The sequence below is a fragment of the Vigna umbellata genome, chromosome 1, assembly GCF_029865625.1.
Source record: "Vigna umbellata cultivar VRB3 chromosome 1, Vumbellata_1.0, whole genome shotgun sequence".
Lineage (NCBI taxonomy): Eukaryota > Viridiplantae > Streptophyta > Magnoliopsida > Fabales > Fabaceae > Vigna > Vigna umbellata.
The window spans coordinates 17,470,939-17,490,180 of record NC_142165.1 but is presented as its reverse complement, the minus strand read 5'-3'; the positions used below and the strand labels follow the sequence as shown (position 1 = coordinate 17,490,180).

Below are 19,242 nucleotides of genomic sequence, written 5' to 3'. Positions count from 1 at the left end.
CAACACAAGCTAAATTTTAATGTAATTTATTCTATATATTTAGAGTTACATTAAGAAAAATTGGACACCAAAACACTTAATTAAAAAAACACAAACACAATACTATGAATCAATCACATTTTTACTATACTATGTTAAAAAAAATTACACTAATTTACGTTCATAAGATAACTGTCTAGTTGTTTACTTGTCACCATTAAGTGAATTTACTATTCTTCAATTTCTACAAACACCTATAAAAAAAATGATATAATACAATATTTAGAATTCTATAATATCTATACTACCCTCTTGTAAAACTCTATCATAAGTTTTTTTACAACCATAGTAAACAGTTTAACATAAAATTTTCTGAAGATTGTGACAACACTTTGAAACTGTAGAAAGATATTAAAATTTTTAAGGTGAGAAAATCAAGCTATGTATTAATGACATGGTTTTTTCATTAAAAACAGATATTTTTCAAAAATAAAAAAATTTAATTTTGAAAATTTTTCATGTATGTTAAACTTTGAATTATATCATATTTTAAAAAAATAGTAAGAAAAGTAAATGTGTAGATATTATAGTTTTAGCTAATTAAAAACAATTTTAATTAGTTAAAACAAAGTTTAGAAAGTTGCACAGTTTTTTTAGTTGATCAAAATAATGTTTTGACAAACTAAAGTCATGTAAAAATTAGTAATTTTAGTCAATTAAGAAAAGTTAATTTATAAAAGTAATATAAATTGCAAATCCATCAAGTTTAACAACATTAAAGTACTTTTTAATCAACTAAAATTGAATAAAAGTTCGAACGAAAACACATGATATGAAAATTTGAATATGAGTAAAAATGTTGTACTTGGATATTAGAATACGAAGAACATAACGAAGGAAGACACGTGATATGAAATTTTGCATGATGAAACCTTATCGTAATGGTAAAAGAAATAGCCACAAAACATAAGTGGAGGCTGATAGTTCTCCATGTAGTTATCTATCTTCATTAGTTTTTCTCTCTCTCGATCATTCACTCCAATGGACAACAGCGACACTAACACACCGACCACCGCAGAGGCAGAAGTAGCACACGATTTCCCCGGTCTCATCCGTGTCTTCACTGACGGTCGCATCCAACGTTTCAAAGGAACCGACGTCGTTCCACCCTCCACCCCCACCACTCACCCCGTCTCCTCCAAAGACGTCAATCTCAACCCTCATTCCACTCTCTCCGCTCGCCTCTTCCTCCCGACACCTCCATCCACCACCACCAACCACCGCCGCCGCCTCCCTCTCTTGGTCTATTTCCACGGCGGTGGCTTCTGTACCTCCTCCCCCTTCACCTCAACCTACCACCACTACATCGCAGCTGTCGCTGCCGAAGCCAAGCTCGTCGCAGTCTCCGTTCAGTACAGGCTGGCCCCGGAGCACCCTATTCCGGCAGCGTATGAGGATTCATGGGCTGCACTGCAGTGGGTCGCGTCACATCGCAGTAACGCTGGACCAGAACCTTGGTTGAATGAAAATGTAGACTTCGGAAGAGTGTTCTTGGCCGGGGACAGTGCCGGTGCCAACATAGTGCATAACTTAACTATGTTACTTGGGGACCCAGACTGGGACATTGGCATGGACATCCTAGGAGTTTGTCTTGTCCACCCGTATTTCTGGGGATCGGTTCCTTTGGGATCCGAGACCATGGATTTGGATAGGAGAGCTTTTGTGAACCGACTGTGGCCCTTTGTGTGTCCGGAGTCGCCGGACAATGATGACCCACGGATTAACCCGGTGGGGGAGGGATCACCGAGCTTGGCGTGGCTAGGGTGCAGGAGGGTGCTGATTTGTGTGGCGGAGAAGGATGTGCTAAAGGAGAGAGGGTGGATTTACTACAGTTCTTTGAGTAGAAGTGGGTGGATGGGGGTGGTGGAAATTAAGGAGACTCAAGGGGAGGGTCATGTCTTTCATCTTCATGACTTGGCTAGTGACAAGGCTCAGGATTTGATAAAAAGCTTGGCTCGTTTCTTCAACAGAGATCAGCCTCCTTCAATTTAATGTACTACTCGTGTAATTCAACCAGGACTAGCAAGCTATAGCATTGGTTCCAATTCATTCGTGTTTTAAGTATGCTTTCTGTTTAACTTTCATACCAAGTAATTAGTTTTGTTTGTCCATTACAAAGATTCAAGACTTTCAAAAGTGTGAAAAACTCCCTCCGAAACTACCCAAGAACAAGTTGTGTGAAACTGAAACATATATAATTACTAGACCATTTTCAGAGTAAAAATGGATTAGTAGTAGACTGGTTATAAATTTTTAAGACCGATCAAACTACACTACTATTCACTGAAGATTGTAATCCTACTGTAGCCAAATAATACATAAATAAAACTTTAGCGCACCATCAAGAAGACCTCCATTACATTTTAGATGGATTAAAATATGATTCTCATCCTCTAATATGTAACTCCTGCATTTTAAAGAACACACAAAAATACGAATACCGTGATAAAACAATTTATGTTAACAAACTCGTCAGAAGTATTTAATGAAATGTTGCTGTAAGGAGGAATACATTAGACAATGCTAAACTCTAGAAAACAACAGTGTCGAGCATCATTCCCAAAGTCTGAACAATGTTTGATGACATCAAATTGGAAACGTGCTCTTCGAGGTGCTTCTTAGCATCTTGCCTTCCCACATTTGCAATTGCGAGTTTTTCAGGTGGCAACTCATCTTCTTCTTGCACTGCCTTGTTGTACTTGGATGCTAAATTTAGCATCTCCTGCATCACCAGAAATAAAAACATTATCTCCTGAATTTGTCATTCAGTTTTCTTTTTTTTAATCAGAGACGATGGCAAGTGTAACTTATTTTGAAATTGTCAGCCTTTAAAGAATTTTTGAAAAATAAGTGATAATTTCCTCGAAAACTCTTTTCAACCAGGCAGTGTTTATATAGGTTACGAACAGGTTTCAACTTCCAACAGAATATTTTCCTGCCAGCAGGAGTTTTATTTTCTTGTTTCTTTTCAACTATATTATATATTTAATTCAACGTTTTGAAATTAACTAAGTGTCTATACTCTGTCATAGAACAAGGCTGCTTCGCACCACTACACTGCTATTGCAACATCTCCATGCCGAAGATGGAGCTTTTAATACCAAAATAACCAAAACCACTATTTCCATTCTAAACTCTATGGAGTCTATGTGACTCAACAGCTCAAAAGAAAATTCTAAAACAAAGCAAGAGAATGTTTGATGAATTTATTGCTCTCATGAGAACAGTAATCGGGCTTTTGTCCCAGCTCAATCTCTTAACACGACTACCAACATCACTTTAATTTTAATACCGGAAAGTAAGCGCGCAAATACTCTATTCTCACCACAATGCTAGACTTGTTGGACATTCATTAACACTAGAGCATTGGCTTTCAAAACACCTTTAGTTAGTCCAGTCATTCGACCTCAACCTATTGGTATAGTTCATTGAATTGCAATCTCACAAGAATGATTTATAATTTTCAAATGGACATCAACAAAAACGTTTTGCATGGCACTCTCCTTGAAGATAGATGTCTAGCAGACGAATCAATAGGGATCCTTGATCTCACTTTATAGAACCATGCTTGTAACCTTAATAAAGCTATATATGGTCACAATGATTGATGCCAAGCTCATCACTACACCCATGTCCACAACTAGTCCCCTTCTCCCGTTAATCTAGTGCATCTACATGTGAATGTCACTTATCATCAGCTTAATATTTGTTTCCTTCAATACCTAACCATAACTTGGTCAGGCACTGCCTTCTTCCTGCAAAAGCTATCATGCATGTACCATGATGTTTCCATATGAAAGCAGGCAGCCTACCTTGAATGGTCAGTCATTGCCTCCGTCTTGCAGAGGGTCTAACCTCAACAACTCAATCCCTTTTGCCACTCACAATAGGGGTGAGGGATACCCAAAATTCACATTAATCAACACTTTCTTTTTGAGATCCAATATAGTCTCTTGGTCATTCAGAGCATAACCCTTGGTGATATTCCAGGCTCTATCAAGGTAGAATACCATACCATTGCTCCAACCACAAATGAATTACTTTTGAGCACCATCAACTTCTTCCCAAACTTGAGTTCTTTTCTTTCCCAACTACTATTTTCTAACACAGCCTTGGCAAATATATATGCATGTGCTAATTCCCTCTTTTCAGTACAAGAAGAAACATCTGGTACTTATTTAACAATTTGTTTAAGTTCTAGCTAATATCATTTACAAGCTTTTTGTGCTCCACCTCACCACGCCAAGGCATGTTGGGGCAATGTAGTGCATCCAAATTGTTGCCCTTTTCATTCGTATAGGGTAGATTAAAGTTTGTGAGCTAAATTTGTATTCTTATGTTCTTAAATCTTTTCTATAACTATCATGCACGTTATACCATCAACTTCTTCCCAAACTTGAGTTCTTTTCTTTCCCAACTACTATTTTCTAACACAGCCTTGGCAAATATATATGCATGTGCTAATTCCCTCTTTTCAGTACAAGAAGAAACATCTGGTCCTTATTTAACAATTTGTTTAAGTTCTAGCTAATATCATTTACAAGCTTTTTGTGCTCCACCTCACCACGCCAAGGCATGTTGGGGCAATGTAGTGCATCCAAATTGTTGCCCTTTTCATTCGTATAGGGTAGATTAAAGTTTGTGAGCTAAATTTGTATTCTTATGTTCTTAAATCTTTTCTATAACTATCATGCACGTTATACTACAATAATCAGTGAAAACATTTTTATTTGATATCTCTTAAGTAGTGAGGGGGAGGAGAAGTTGACAGACAAGGAAGCGACAGAAAGAATAAAAAAAGTTAACTAATAAGTATATAGTAAGTTTCTGAAATTTACTAAATCATGTCAGCAGAATCTCTAATTCAGAGCCATAACAATCATTTACTGTAGTGTGAAAAGTCAGGAAAGTGCGTGGTAACATTTGAACAGTATTTTGTCTTGTGTATTATTTGTGCAGGTCTCGTGAATGCAATAAATTAAACAAAGAAAAAGCAAAAAATATGTTAAACTGGGGAGAAGAAAACAGAAATTAAAAGGTTGAATGATCTACGTTCATATTTCACAATGAAAACTCTTAGCTAACCTGAACAGTCTGTTCATTAGTTTTCGAATGTGAATCAAAGCGCCTGAGTGTCAAACCATCCGTCCACTTCTTTTTGTGAAGGTTAAGCAACATCTTCTCTTCAAGTTCATTCTTTCTGTAATTGATTGCTATGGAGTAATAATGTCTATTCAATCCATGGATCAGAGCCTGAAAAGGAGATTGCAAAAACAATAAGTAACAGCAAAAGGAAAAAACAGCAGCATCTATACTTTTGGAATGAAATAAAGGAACCCTCACTTGGATAGATGGCTTGTTTAGATGGCCCAAGTTGGAAGTTGTCTGTCGTGGCTCCTGACCCAGCATCATAGTTTGTGGATTAATCAGCCGGAAAGCATCAATTACCACTTTGCCTTTAACACTCTGAATGGGATCCACCACCACAGCCACTGCACGTTGATTTAAAGCCTCGAAACTCTGCATTAGAAAGTACATACATATTAGATATAACCATCTAAAACCAAAATCCCTAATGGAATAAGGGCTTATAATGGCTTACTTAACTAAATTCCATGTCTATCCTGTCTAAATCAATTATCCACGTTGATTTAACACTCTCACCTTCATATCACAGAGTATATTTTACTGACTTTTCTTAATTATATTGTAGCCACTTAAATTGCAAGAATGAAAATACTATCTAAGCATTCTTCTAATGAAAATACTATCTAAGCATTCTTCTATCGATATTCAAGTACAGTAAAGTTTTATGACTCGAGCATTATTTCTTCTCGAGTTTCCATCCCTCAACTAAAATCATTCCAATCTAATATTGCGATGCAAGAAGATAGAGATAAAATCCTACACCAGCAATCCATCCCTCTCCTCTTTTGCACTTTCCTAGCATCTACTTAATAAATATTAGTTTTAATCAATTAAGGCTTCTTTGATTGAAATTATGAACAGCCAAAGCACAGATATCACTTGTCTATACATCCATATTACCAATAACAAAATGTAATTTTCCATCTTCACTTTTACATCATAAGTTCCACAGAAATAAGGTTTTAATTTGTATGTCTGATACATAAATATATAAAAAAATAGTCATCATATGTTCCACAAAAATCAGGTTCTAATTTGTATGTTTGATACATAAAAATATAAAAAAAAGGTTATAAGTTATAACCAAAAACAATTGAACTAAAATATAACAAATTGTTTACATAACCATACTGCAAACTCTCTTCTCTTTTTGTATCTCACTTTCTCTCTCACACCATCAATCTGTAGTACTTTTAAAGATGTGTCCAGGGTTTTAAAAATTGTTTACCACATCTACTTTGGAGTCTCAGGGACCATAACACAGCAACAGCTGCGGCCACATTGGCCATGTTTGTTCACAACTATACACTATCAATGATCAAAACCAAACCGCGACTAAGATCATAACTTAAAACCTTGGATGTATCACAATTAGCATGTGCCTCATTTTTTTGTAAAGAACAACAAGAAAACAAATGTTATATGCATAACACAGTGTCAGTCAGCTCAATTAAAGATCTTTCATTTCAGAAAAGAAACAAAATGTCATACGCATCTATTAATTGCTCACTTAGTTTCATATTTAATTTTTAAACACAAAAATATGCACCATATTGAACTAAAGATCAAAGAAGCAGCCAAAAACCTGTTGGGTATTAATATCCACTCCAGAAAGCCAACACCCAAATCCCGGATGCGAGTGATACCATCCCACAACCATCTCCGGCCTGCAGCAACAAACCAACAGCGTTTCAACCATCCACATGTGTAACAAAACACCAGAAGCAAACCCTCTTTCACAAAAAGAACGAAACTTTAAACGAACCCAAAAAGTACCTCCCAGTCTGCTTCAGCATGTCCAGCATATTAGTCTGAAAAACATGATCAACGGCTTCAACGCTCACACCGGTCCCACTCTGAGGCATCGCAAACACATCCACAACGCGCACGGTGTACTCATCCACGAACTCCCCCAACATCAGACCCATCACTTCCATGGGTACCCCAGCTCTTCCTGCACACAAATTAGGGTTTTTTAAACATTCGCGCTAATGAAAGAAGAAAAATGGCAGGGATCGAGAAAGAAGAGAAAAGTACCGTGTTTGAGCATTTTGAGAAGCGCGAGAGAGGAGATGTAAACTTGCTCGGAGGAATCAAGGGTGGGGGAATCTGGTGGGGGGTGCCCTAGGGCTCCGCCTGCACCCGCGAACATCCTCTGAAGCCTCTCCATCCCCGACATGACGATGACGATGATGGAAGCGACAAGAACCTCAAATCTTAGTTTTCTTTTGTTTCACGAAAAGAAAGATTGCTTCCTCTCTCGGAAACTGCTTATGTTACTGATAATTATAGTTCCTAAGCGAAGACGGCGACGATGATTAAATACGACTTATGTTGACGTTTCGATCAAGAAACTATAAAAGAAAAGAAATAAAAATGAAAAAGAAATTCTTATTTTTTATTGGGCCCGAACACAAAACAGGTCCATTTATAAATTGTGTTATTACTGTGAATTTCGTTTTGAACCCCTTATTTTCTTCTACACTTCAGATTTTTTAAATTACTTATTTTGTTCTTTGTAATTTATACACGAACCTTCGTAGCTCCATTTTTATTTTCTGATTCTCCGCTAATTTTTCTGCTACTCTTTGCTCTTAGTTGCATTGGACATTAAGGTTTTGACAAAGGAAGATTAAGGTTTTTAAAAGTTTGAGGGTCAGTAACTCATTTTGTTACTAGCTGGTATTTTTTTTCTCTAAGTTTCTGAACATGCTTGTATTGGTTTTCGATGATTTTTTAGATTGTGCAATTTTGAAGTTTTTTAAATTGAACAAATTGTGAGCAAATATTTGAATTGATTTTGTCCATTCAAAACTTGAAGTCTAATACTCATGATCACACAATCTTGAAATTAATATTTGAAATTGAAAATTGTGTTATGAATTGTGTAATTTTGAATACTATTTTCAAGTTTTAGATTGTAGAATTTCATATTGCACAATTTGATAATGAAAATCTGAATAAGCTTTTAAAACAAGAAGAAAATACCTAAATCTTTGTCCTGAGACCTTGAGAATGATAAATTATTGAAATGAATTAAGTTGAACTTTTGAATCTTAAATATATCAAAGTGTATCGGATATAGTGTTTACCGAACGATTACTAATTATTAACCGGTCAACACCAAGTTTAAAATATCTAGTTAAAGATATTGGATATGCTGTTTATGAGAAACCGATCGGATTTTAAGGTAAGTTTGTTTATATTTTATTGGACCTGTATCATATTAGATTCATGAGACAACTTATAAATACAAGGTCAGGGCCATCAGCCAGGTATACTCAATTCACACTCCAAAACGTTCCATTCACATTCTACTTACACTCTATTGAGTTCATAATACTCAATCACCATACAAAACATTCATTTGTGAGCAAAAGCTCCTTCAACAAACGCCTAACTTGAGCGTCGGAATGCCTTTGCAGGTACCTCCCCCCTTGGTCAAGATTGAAGTCCACCGAACGGCCAATTTTGAAGGCAACCGGGCGGTCTGATTGAGGCAACCTAGCGGTCCAGACTGAAAGAGCAAGTGGAGCATGTGATTCAAGCGTCAGAAAGGTTTGTGTCTCGGTCCCGAAAATATCTACCGAAACATTTTGGCGCCCACCATGGGGCCGGGGGGCATCCTACTGAAATCGCAAGGAACTAGACAAGGACGCAGTCTCACCATCAACGTCAACCAGCTTCTACAGCTTTACAGATAATTATTTTGATATAGATTCATTTTATTATTTAATTTACATGATTTAATTTAAATATCTAAATTGCATATTATAATATTGTTCAAGATTTATTAAGGGTCCAATGATGTACTCCCATTTAGCCAAATTTGGCATAAAGTGTTCAACCATGTCACGAGTATTTGGTCGTTCGGCCTCACAGGAATTCAGTCATTCGGCCTCACAAACATTCGGCCCTTCGGCCTCAACTATTCGACCATTTCGCCTGCCAGGTATTTCAATTTCTTAAGGCATAAACTTTTATTGTTTAAATTCTTGTATCACTATAACGTTTTATCACATGCATTCGGTCATTCGGCCTTTCATGCATTTGATTCGGCCGTTCGGCCTCAGATGCATTCGGCCATTCGACCTCCCATTCATTCGGCCATTCGGCCATTCGGCCTTCCATGCATTCGATTTGGTCGTTCGGCCTCACATGCATTCGACTATTCGGCCTCTCATGCATTCGTTTCGGCCATTCGGCCTCACAGATGTTCGGTCATTCGGCCCCGAAGGTATTCGGCCATTCGGCCTCATAGGTACTCGACTAGTCGGTCTCGCAAGTGCTCGACCATGCGGCCCCAAAGGAACTCAGCCATCAGGCCTCACAGGCGTTCGGTCATCAAGCCTCAAAGACGCTCGGCCATTAGGCCTCACATGCGCTCGATCATCAAGCCTCAAACACGCTCGATCATCAGGCCTCACAGGCGCTCGATCATCAAGCCTCAAACACGCTTAGCCATCAGGCCTCACAAGCGCTCGGTCATCAAACCTCAAAGACGCTCGGCCATTAGGCCTCACAGGCACTCGATCATCAAGCCTAAAAAACGCTCGGCCATTAGGCCTCACAGGCGCTCGATCATGAAGCCTCAAACACACTCGGCCATCAGGCCTCACAGGTGCTCGATCATCAAACCTCAAAGACGCTCGCCCATTAGGCCTCATAGGCGCTCGATCACCAAGCCTAAAAAACGCTCGGCCATCAGGCCTCACAGGTGCTTGGTCATCAAGCCTCACAGACCCTCGGCTATCCGACCCCATAGACGCTCGGCCATCAAGTCACACAGGTGCTCAGCCCCTTCGCCCTCACAGGTACTCGGCCAATTGGCCTTACAGGGCCATCCACAAGACCTAAGGAACGTTCAAAACTGAACGACAAAGATTGTCCCCCATGGACTATAAATCAAAGACAGTCCTCCATGGACTATAAACCGAGCGGTAAATACAGTCCCCCATGGACTATAAACCGAACGGTAAGAGCATTCCTCTGATTAGCGCTCACAAGCATATGGCTATTTGGCCTCACAGGTACTTGGCTGTTCGGCTACACAGGTACTCGGCCATTAGGCTTCACAGGTAATCGGCCAATCGGCTTCACAGGTATTCGGCCATTCGGCCTCGACTGCTCGGCCTTCCATGGCCTCCAGTGTTCAAACATTCGGCCATTCGGCTTCATAACCCAAATTATTTAATGTTAATTTGATTGACTACATTTTCCTAATCCCATGCGGATTCAAATTGTTTTTCCTCTTCAGTACAGGTGACAACATCCTACACACAAACCGTCCGGCCTCTTTCAAGCTCATAAGTTAATCATAGCTAAAACGGTTGAATTTTTGAATATTTTAAGTGGTAATATATATCAAACATTACTAGTAATTTCTTTTAGTGTGTGTGCGTGTGTGTGTGAACATGAAAAATAAAAGGTAAAAATATTGATAACAAGCTCTCTTAAATTTTTACTATTTTCTTTTTGTTCAATATTTTAAATTTTGATATTTTAAAATATATTAAAAAGTTTTCTAATATACTAACATTAGTATATTTAACATTAGTATATTTTGAAGGTTCAGAAGAGAAATAACACAAAAAAAAGTTCAGTAGAAAAGAAACTTTGGATGTATTTATGCTCTTAAGAGTTATAAATGTAACACCCCAAATCTATGGATGCCACGAGTTTATAAAACCTTTTGAAAACTTAACTCTAATACCATTACGGAATACGGATTAAATAATTCAATTTATTTTAATTAAAGTTATAAAACTTCATAAAACAAATGTAACTATAAAACATTCATATAATATCATTACAAAACTAGTAATATAAAAATTAAAATCCCATAGTTTTCCCATGTATCTCAGCCGCTCAACTTCGCTTTAGCTACATCTATAATAACATCTACTCTCGTACAAGTACAATCATTGTAGGTGGAAACCACAACACGCAAATGTGAGCTAACAGAAACAAGTTGTTAAATTATATTAATATTTAAGATTGATTCATGTAATTTAAAGTATAACTTTGATGTACATATTCTAATGTGATGATTATTAGAATATAATGTATTAAAGTTATAGGGATTATTTTAGAGTTATTAAAATTAATCCCTCTCTTCTCACTTCAAAAAGGGCATTTTGGTATTTTATTAAATTGATTAAATATCATAAAAGAGGGAAAAAGTTTGACTACCGTTGACAGGTGAAGTTTCTGAAAAGAGAGAAAGAAATGTTACGTTCTCTGAAAAGAAAAGAAACTGTGACATCCCTCAGAATTTATATATCATCAAGAAAGCATTAAAGAGGAGTAAGAGAAGGGAGAACATTGATAGGAAGAAACTATACCATGGATCCAGGTAAGTTCTTTTTCACTGTGTATGAGAGAATAGTGAGTATCATGAAAATTCAAGATCCTGTGTGTGTTTTTCATTCAATTGAAAATTAAAGAATTGCTTACACAAGTCATATACGCATACATAAATATTAAACAACTACTTTAAAAATAAATCTCCTGAACCATACATATCTTAAAAAATCTACACACATCTTCACATGACATCACACACATTATAAATCATCAATCCATTATCGGAATTCAAAGTCACTAACTTCTAACCATATCAATATTTCGTCGAAGTAACCAAGTCACCCCAAGGTCAAGTATCACCTCCCACCACTCTCTTAACGAGCTTCACCGGACTGGTACACTTTACCACACTATTACACAATCACACTCCCCACCACTCGCTGAAAGGCTTCACCGGACAAGTACACCACTTCTCACCACTCACTGAAAGGCTTCACCGGGCAAGTACAACACTTCTCACCACTCTCTTAGAGCTTTTCCAAACAAGTATATATTTTCCACCACCCTCTAGGACTTAACCGAACAAGTATACACCCCACCACTCTATTCCCAGATAGCTTCACCGGACAAGTACCAATGCTACTCCCACCACTCTTCCAGGAGCTTCACCGGACACAACACAAATATAAAAATCCAATTCCAAAAAAAAACGTATCATACTCTCACTCCCATCCCGTAAACCCGCATGTACTCAACGTGGTCAAGACAATTATTAAGCAACAACAAAATAATAACAAGTCAATCCAAACACATAAATAATCCAAGTTATACTAAACACACTCCCCTTTTAATAACCACACCCAAGTCCATTAGAACATTATAACTATATTCTTGATCTTTATGTTATATAAGTAGAAATCAACAAATTCCAGTGTATTATAACCTCCACTTTTTTTTTTCTAACTTTAACTCTTGTAGGATTTTTTCCTAACAAATCATTTAAACTCTTAATTATATGTAAAATTCAATAAGCTCAGACACACGATGTAAAATCAATGTTTCAAAATTTGTTGTTCCAAAACACACTATAACACGGAGATAAAACTCGGAACGTCGAAAGTGAAATTCTAAAACAATATAATTATCTAGCATATACCTTAAAACAATATATAAGAACCATATTTTAGAAAATATTACAGTTTTTTTAGTGTAATATATTTGAAAATCTCAGACTAAAAATAAAACGAGTTTATAGTGTTATAGATAACTTAACTTTACAAGTTAATTTTATGAAATTAAATTATATAGATGGTTTGCTATTTTCTCATGAATGTCTTCGCTGTATCTAAAGACACGATTATCATGTGAAAAACTACTGTGTTCTATGTGTATTAACAAAAGGGTCGATGCATTCAATGTACTGTGAGGTTGAAAGCCTTAAAGATACACGTTTTCAGTGTTTTAGTAGCGATCTAGATGAATCACTGTTAATTTAAATATTGTATCCATATCCCTTAAGTCGATGCATTTCTGGATTGGCCAATGGACACTATAAAAAAGAACATGATTAAAATGAGAAGAGTAGCTGGTTAAATAAACAAATGAGGTGTGGAAGTATTCAACGTTAATATCTCTTAGTTTAAAATGATACCATCCATGTTATTTTAAATTGATTTAACACGCTATAAAAAAAGTAAATAATTAGAAGGATTTCCCTGTATGTTTGTGTAGTTTGGTTGGTCTATATATACAGGTTCTCCTCATCAAAACTAGCCATGAAAACTAGGTTTTCTGAGAACCAATAAACTTGTAGAGAAGTTCAACCTCTTTCTCTATCTCTCACTATATTAAAGTTCATGGCAACAATGAAAAACCATGTATCTCCAGCTCCAAAAGAATCTGATGACAGACACCTAGTCACTCTGCTTAGTATTGATGGTGGTGGCATTCGGGGAATCATTCCAGGAATCATTCTTGGATTTCTCGAATCAGAGCTTCAGGTAGTATCATTAACAACCAATACATATATATGTTTGGATAATTTTTTGTAAAAGCATTTTTGAGAAACAAATATAAAAAAAAAGAGAATATAAAACATTTTCACAACCTATAAATATTAAATTTCAAAAACAGTTACATATATGACCATTTTTCCCATTTTCATTTATTATTAAATTATTTTTAATTTATAAGAAGACTTATTTAAATTTTTATTATTTTATTGTTTTATAAGTACTTGTTATTTAACCAAACAAACCTTTAAAAAGAAATAACATCATAGAGACGGTTTGAGAGTAAAATAATTTCGATATATGACATCAATAAATTATAAAACTATATTTTATAAAAAGTTCGATTTAATCGCACGCTTGGATCCTTTAGATTAGTGTATAATTATTTTTTCTTTACATAATTTTAATTGTTCAATTTTGGCATATGTATTTGAAAGAAAAATTACTTATCATATTTTTAAGGACTCCAATATCGTTCATACAATTGAAAAGCAGACATTTTAGCTCAAACATATGCTTACTAGTCAGCTAATAATGTTTTGACATATTAGTACCCTTAATCAGCTTATTAAATTTTCATATAATAAAAAAACAGAAATGACAAGTATAATAGTCAAGCCAAGATTATTCATTTTTAAGATGAAAAAAAAATGGTCATTTAAAAAATTAAAACATTTAATTCTGGTTTATATGTGTTTGAAAAAAAAATTCATAGTTTTATAATGACTCCAATATGATCATTGAAAAATAGACATTTTAGCTCAAACATGTTTACTAGTCAGCTAATATGTTTTGACAGATTTGTACTACTAATTAGCTTATTAAATTTTCATATAATATAAAAACGAAATGACAAGAGCCAAAAGTATAAAAGAAATGGTCATTTAAAACTATGAAAACATAAATTATCAGTCGTCATATATGAATAAAAATAAAATAATTAAACCTACAGAGGGCCAAAATTGTCCGCAGTAGAGGAACCAAAACAAAATTATAATCAAGGTTAAAACTTTATGTTTATTTATTTATCGAAGGGGATTTGATCCCTTTCATATATAATGCTAAATAAAGTATTCCATTGTGCATTATTGCTATATTAAATTAATTATTATCACATCATGAAAGAAACAATTTGGTTGATTGTTACATTCTGGAAATGTATTTAGTATTATGTTAGGTGCAACTTATTTTATATACCTAGTCTGTATAAATTAACTTTAGTCTATTTCTTCTATAGCTTAATTAACATTTAATTAATGTGTGATTATGGTGTGTGCAGAGGCTTGATGGTGATAATGTAAGAATAGCAGACTACTTTGATGTGATTGCAGGAACAAGCACTGGGGGATTGGTCACTGCAATGCTTACTGCTCCAAACGAATATAATCGACCCTTGTATGCAGCCCAACATCTTAAGGATTTCTACCTTAATCATTCTCCACAAATCTTCCCACAGAATAAGTAAAAATTCCTTACTTTACCATAATCTTCATGCCAAAATCAACATACTTATTACAGTTTAATGGACACTATAATATAGGTGGTGGAATGTAATCGCTTCTGTCATGAAGTTCATCACGACTCTGTTTGGACCATCGTATGATGGCAAGGATTTACACAAGATTATTAGGGACAACCTAAAGGAAACAAGATTGGACCAGACATTGACCAATGTTGTCATCCCAACATTTGACATCAAACGCCTTCAACCAACCATCTTTTCCAGCTTCCAGGTTCATCCCTCCTCTATTTATTTATTATATCAAATATATTCCTCATTTATTGTGGAAAAAAATGACTTTAATTTGAAAATAAAAAAGTTTAATCTCATTTTTAGTATCTACTAGCAATGATTTAAAATTTTTCTCTATTTATTTTTAACTTACAATATGATGTTATATTAAAAAAAAACAAAAGACTCCACGTGATTTTTTTCAGATCAACATTAATATAATTTCTCCATTTTATGTTAAAAACAAACCGAAGAAAAGCTTACCCTGTTTGAACATATTTTCATATAAAGTTCTAAAAAATTATTTTCAATTAAAATTTATGCAACAGTTGAAGAAGAGGCCATATTTGAATGGCTTGTTGTCGGATATATGCATAGCAACTTCAGCAGCTCCAACCTATCTTCCTGCACATTACTTCGAAACCAAAACCCAACACGGTCATGTCATGGGAAAGTTTGACCTAATAGACGGTGGCGTCGCAGCAAATAACCCGGTACGTGCACAAACTTATATTTCAAAGGAAAAAAAAAGGTAAAATACGAAACGAATGAGTATGACGAAAACAATGTAATATGGTGTTAATTCGGTGGTGCAGACACTGGTGGCCATGGCAGAAGTGACAAACCAAATTTCCCATGAAGGTCAAGGTGATAGCTTGAAGGTGGAAGCGATGCAATACGATAGGTTTTTGGTGATATCATTGGGAACGGGTTCTCAGAAACAGGAACCGAAATACAGTGCTAAAGAAGCAGCTGAATGGGGTGTATTGAGCTGGGTTTCCACTACCAATGGCAGCACCCCTTTAATCGATGCCTTCACTCAAGCAAGTGCTGACATGGTTGACTTTCACATCTCTTCCGTTTTTCGAGCACTCAATTCTGAACATAACTACCTCCGAATCCAGGTTCTCATCAACTTTACTTCACTCTAAATATACAATTACTTTTTCTCATCATATTTTCAACTTTCTTAATTAGGACGATACATTAACTGGGGAATCATCTTCTGTGGACTTGGCCACGGAGGATAATTTGAAGGAACTGGTCTCAGTTGGGGAATCATTGTTAGATAAACCAGTTTCAAGGATTAACTTAAGGACTGGCCTTTACGAATCTGCTGGAACTTCTGAAACAAACAGAGAAGCCTTGACGAGGTACACATTTTAAAATCAAAAGCCAATATATATTAAAAGAAATTAATAACTGACCATGATGGTATTATTATTAGTATATACTTGTAATATTTATAGTATAAAAAATTTAGCCCTTATTATTCAAATCCAAAATCATGGGCACGGTGTTAACTAGGGATTGAATTTTAGTATCATTTTCTGAATGTGTCTGTGCTAAGTCTCATGCTTGACCACAGGTTTGCGATACGACTATCCAAACAGAAGCAATTTCGTAAATCTCAGATGTCTGCAAACAATGGAAATTCTCAAAAGAGAGTTGTATGATGAGTATGGTATTATGATTTGTAGTGTGTTACATATCTTTTATATTACAAGTGTTGTGTTAGGCCATATGTGACTTAAGCCTAGGCGCTTGAACCAGGGTCAACGGTTTATAGGTGTTATTGGGTTCAGAGTAATTAATCCAAATAATTGAGTGTTCTTGCAAGCTTCAATGATGTGATGTAAACGCTTTGTATTTTATTCAATTAATTTGATGTTAAAGAATGTACACTTAATACTTATTTAATTTTGGGTTACACAAAACTCTTATGTTATTTATCTTTGGTTTTTTTGTCATCAATGAAAGTTTATGCTTTGATTATGTTTAGGTTACACTGACCTTCAAGTACACGAAAGAATCTTATTTTTTAATCTGCCCTTCAAGTACACGAGCGAATTTTATATTTAAAACATGGCATATATAATAAGTTTAATATCAGAATAACAAAACAGCAACTTGTATTTTACTAAATATTATATGACTACTATAATTCATGGTTTACTTTAGTTTTAATTTTGTTTTTTATTTAGTTTTAAGGTAAACCGAAATAAGAATCTGGGAATAAGAATGAAATAAAGAATATATAGGAACTTATATTATTGAAGTTGATTTGTACAAAAGGCAAGAAAAAATAAAAGTGTAATAAAGCAGTTCTGAGGTTACATTTTATTCAATAAGCAGTCATACGTTAAACTCGTTCTATTAAGAAATGCGAGACAGAAAAGTTACGAGAAAAGAACATGATGAGTATAGAATGATAAAGAGAACTAGAAGGGCTTCTTAGTGTGTGGTGATCTCATTTCACGGAGCCTTCTCTCTTGCGACAGTATTTTTGCAAACCTGAAACCATTAAAATATCTATGCTTAATTATTCTGATATAATATATAATTCTACCGAGTAACCGAACCAGATGAAAAATGATGTTTTTTTTTTAACTAACCTTTTAAGAGCTTCTTGATTAGTTTCCCCGTTTTTGAGTGGCTCAAAGAGACCATTCTCTAAGTTCACCCTAGAGACTGGTTTCTTCAACAGATTTTCACCGATTTCCCATCGTATTTGGGTCCTCCCAAAGATCTTACTAAGTTTGCTATTATAGTCCCACCAAGGCCACTGCAGTGCAAAAAATGCTATATGTTAACTAATCCCTCGATTACTATCGATACTGATTGTACAAGTACATTTAAATAAACGAAAAATTAAGAGCGAAAGATAGAGTTTTGCATGCACGATTTAATCTAGACACTACAAATATTAATGAATAACCTGTGCTGTGGGAAAATTTTAGGACAGTGTTCCAAGTAAAAGGGTTTGATGTCTTTGGCAGCAAAAAGTGGTCGCTTGTTGCTGTCTGGAGCGGTTAGCATAGCTGTTACAAGACCTCCCGTGCTTGTTCCCGATATCACATCAAAATAATCTGCAAGCCTTGCCTCTGGACCGTCCAACTCCTGCATTTTCAACGTGTACGTATAGATGTATATCAATATCACTATTGTTTCCATACTGAATACGTACGTATTTATTGACATGTCATTTAATGAATTAGGTTTTGGAGCATTTGATATAGATACCTGAAGCTGAGACTCAAGGAAATGAATAATGGTGGCGGGGATGATGCCCCTGATGCCACCACCATCGATGCTGAGAATGGTCACTAAGTTTCCGTAAGTTGGAGGCTGAATTTGTTCAACGGATGACTCTGATCTCTCCATCTCTCTCGGAATAAAGGTTAGTGTTGAACAAATACGCTTAAATCAAAGGTCGAACAGAAAGAATTGTGAAACAAGGAGCAATGGATAACTAAGAAAGATTGAGGCTTGTGTGGTTTTTTGATAGGCATTGTTGTAGTGGTATTTATAGTGGGAGGTGGACCCATTAAATATTGATATTAGTTCAGAGTTTATTTAATTGAATTCAAAAGAGTAGAAAAGTATTTAATATCGAAGGAAGACACAGTCAAAAGTGAGATGTTATGCCTAATAGGACACATTTCTTTTGTTTGTTGTTTGAAATGACTATCGTCCAAGCGGTAAAAGACGACTGCATAACTTTTCTAGGGTTTACCTAAACATGCACTAACCCGATGGCGATGGCTATAAGTATGTATGATAGTATAATAATATATTTATATGACTTGAATTATACTCGTGGGATTATTAGCATATTTGTGAATCCTTATTTGGATTCAAAGGAGAGATTTGTAAAGAAGAACAACACAGACGTCTCAAAGTTTGTCTCATTGTAATGGTGAGTGATTACGTGAAGGTGACGGATGTTATGTTTTAAAAAAAATATAAGGCAATCTATTTAATTCGAAGCATTATGTTTTTATCTTATAAAACCTATAAAAACGTGTTGTTGTATTAAGTGACCATATATGTTATATTGTATTTGTAAATTGATTAGTGCTTATCCGAAAGTTTAAGTATATTATTTCGGTGATTGTCAACTTATTAGTACATATGATTCATCAAGCAATGCTAGGACTTTGATTTTCAAGCTGCCATTTATCGATATTTAATTGTGAAGGTTCGTACAAATTTAATTAAGAG

The 19,242-nt window shown here is 35.3% G+C and overlaps 3 protein-coding genes and 1 pseudogene across 3 annotated transcripts; 2 read left to right on the top strand and 2 right to left on the bottom strand.

The window, feature by feature from the left end:
- The first annotated feature begins 916 nt into the window (after positions 1-916).
- Positions 917-2,168, top strand: LOC124827440 (putative carboxylesterase 2 pseudogene; annotated as a pseudogene).
- Positions 2,169-2,471: 303 nt separating this feature from the next.
- On the bottom strand, positions 2,472-7,497 carry LOC124827441 (26S proteasome non-ATPase regulatory subunit 14 homolog). Its single transcript, XM_047300496.2, has 6 exons — positions 7,225-7,497; positions 6,964-7,141; positions 6,773-6,854; positions 5,383-5,559; positions 5,125-5,292; positions 2,472-2,761 (listed from the first exon to the last, which is right to left on the bottom strand). The coding sequence occupies exons 1-6, from the start codon at positions 7,364-7,366 to the stop codon at positions 2,570-2,572; spliced, it is 939 nt and encodes a 312-aa protein (XP_047156452.2). The 5' UTR covers positions 7,367-7,497; the 3' UTR covers positions 2,472-2,569.
- A 5,852-nt stretch (positions 7,498-13,349) lies between these two features.
- On the top strand, positions 13,350-16,796 carry LOC124827460 (patatin-like protein 2). Its single transcript, XM_088106506.1, has 7 exons — positions 13,350-13,493; positions 14,785-14,966; positions 15,046-15,238; positions 15,567-15,731; positions 15,834-16,142; positions 16,216-16,391; positions 16,607-16,796. The coding sequence occupies exons 1-7, from the start codon at positions 13,350-13,352 to the stop codon at positions 16,692-16,694; spliced, it is 1,257 nt and encodes a 418-aa protein (XP_087962632.1). The 3' UTR covers positions 16,695-16,796.
- A 527-nt stretch (positions 16,797-17,323) lies between these two features.
- Positions 17,324-18,495, bottom strand: LOC148204836 (patatin-like protein 2). The gene is made up of 4 exons (XM_088098549.1): positions 18,262-18,495; positions 17,957-18,138; positions 17,634-17,803; positions 17,324-17,532 (listed from the first exon to the last, which is right to left on the bottom strand). Exons 1-3 carry the CDS (start codon positions 18,400-18,402, stop codon positions 17,719-17,721), a joined length of 408 nt encoding a protein of 135 aa, XP_087954675.1. The 5' UTR covers positions 18,403-18,495; the 3' UTR covers positions 17,324-17,532; positions 17,634-17,718.
- Between the last annotated feature and the right edge of the window lie 747 nt (positions 18,496-19,242).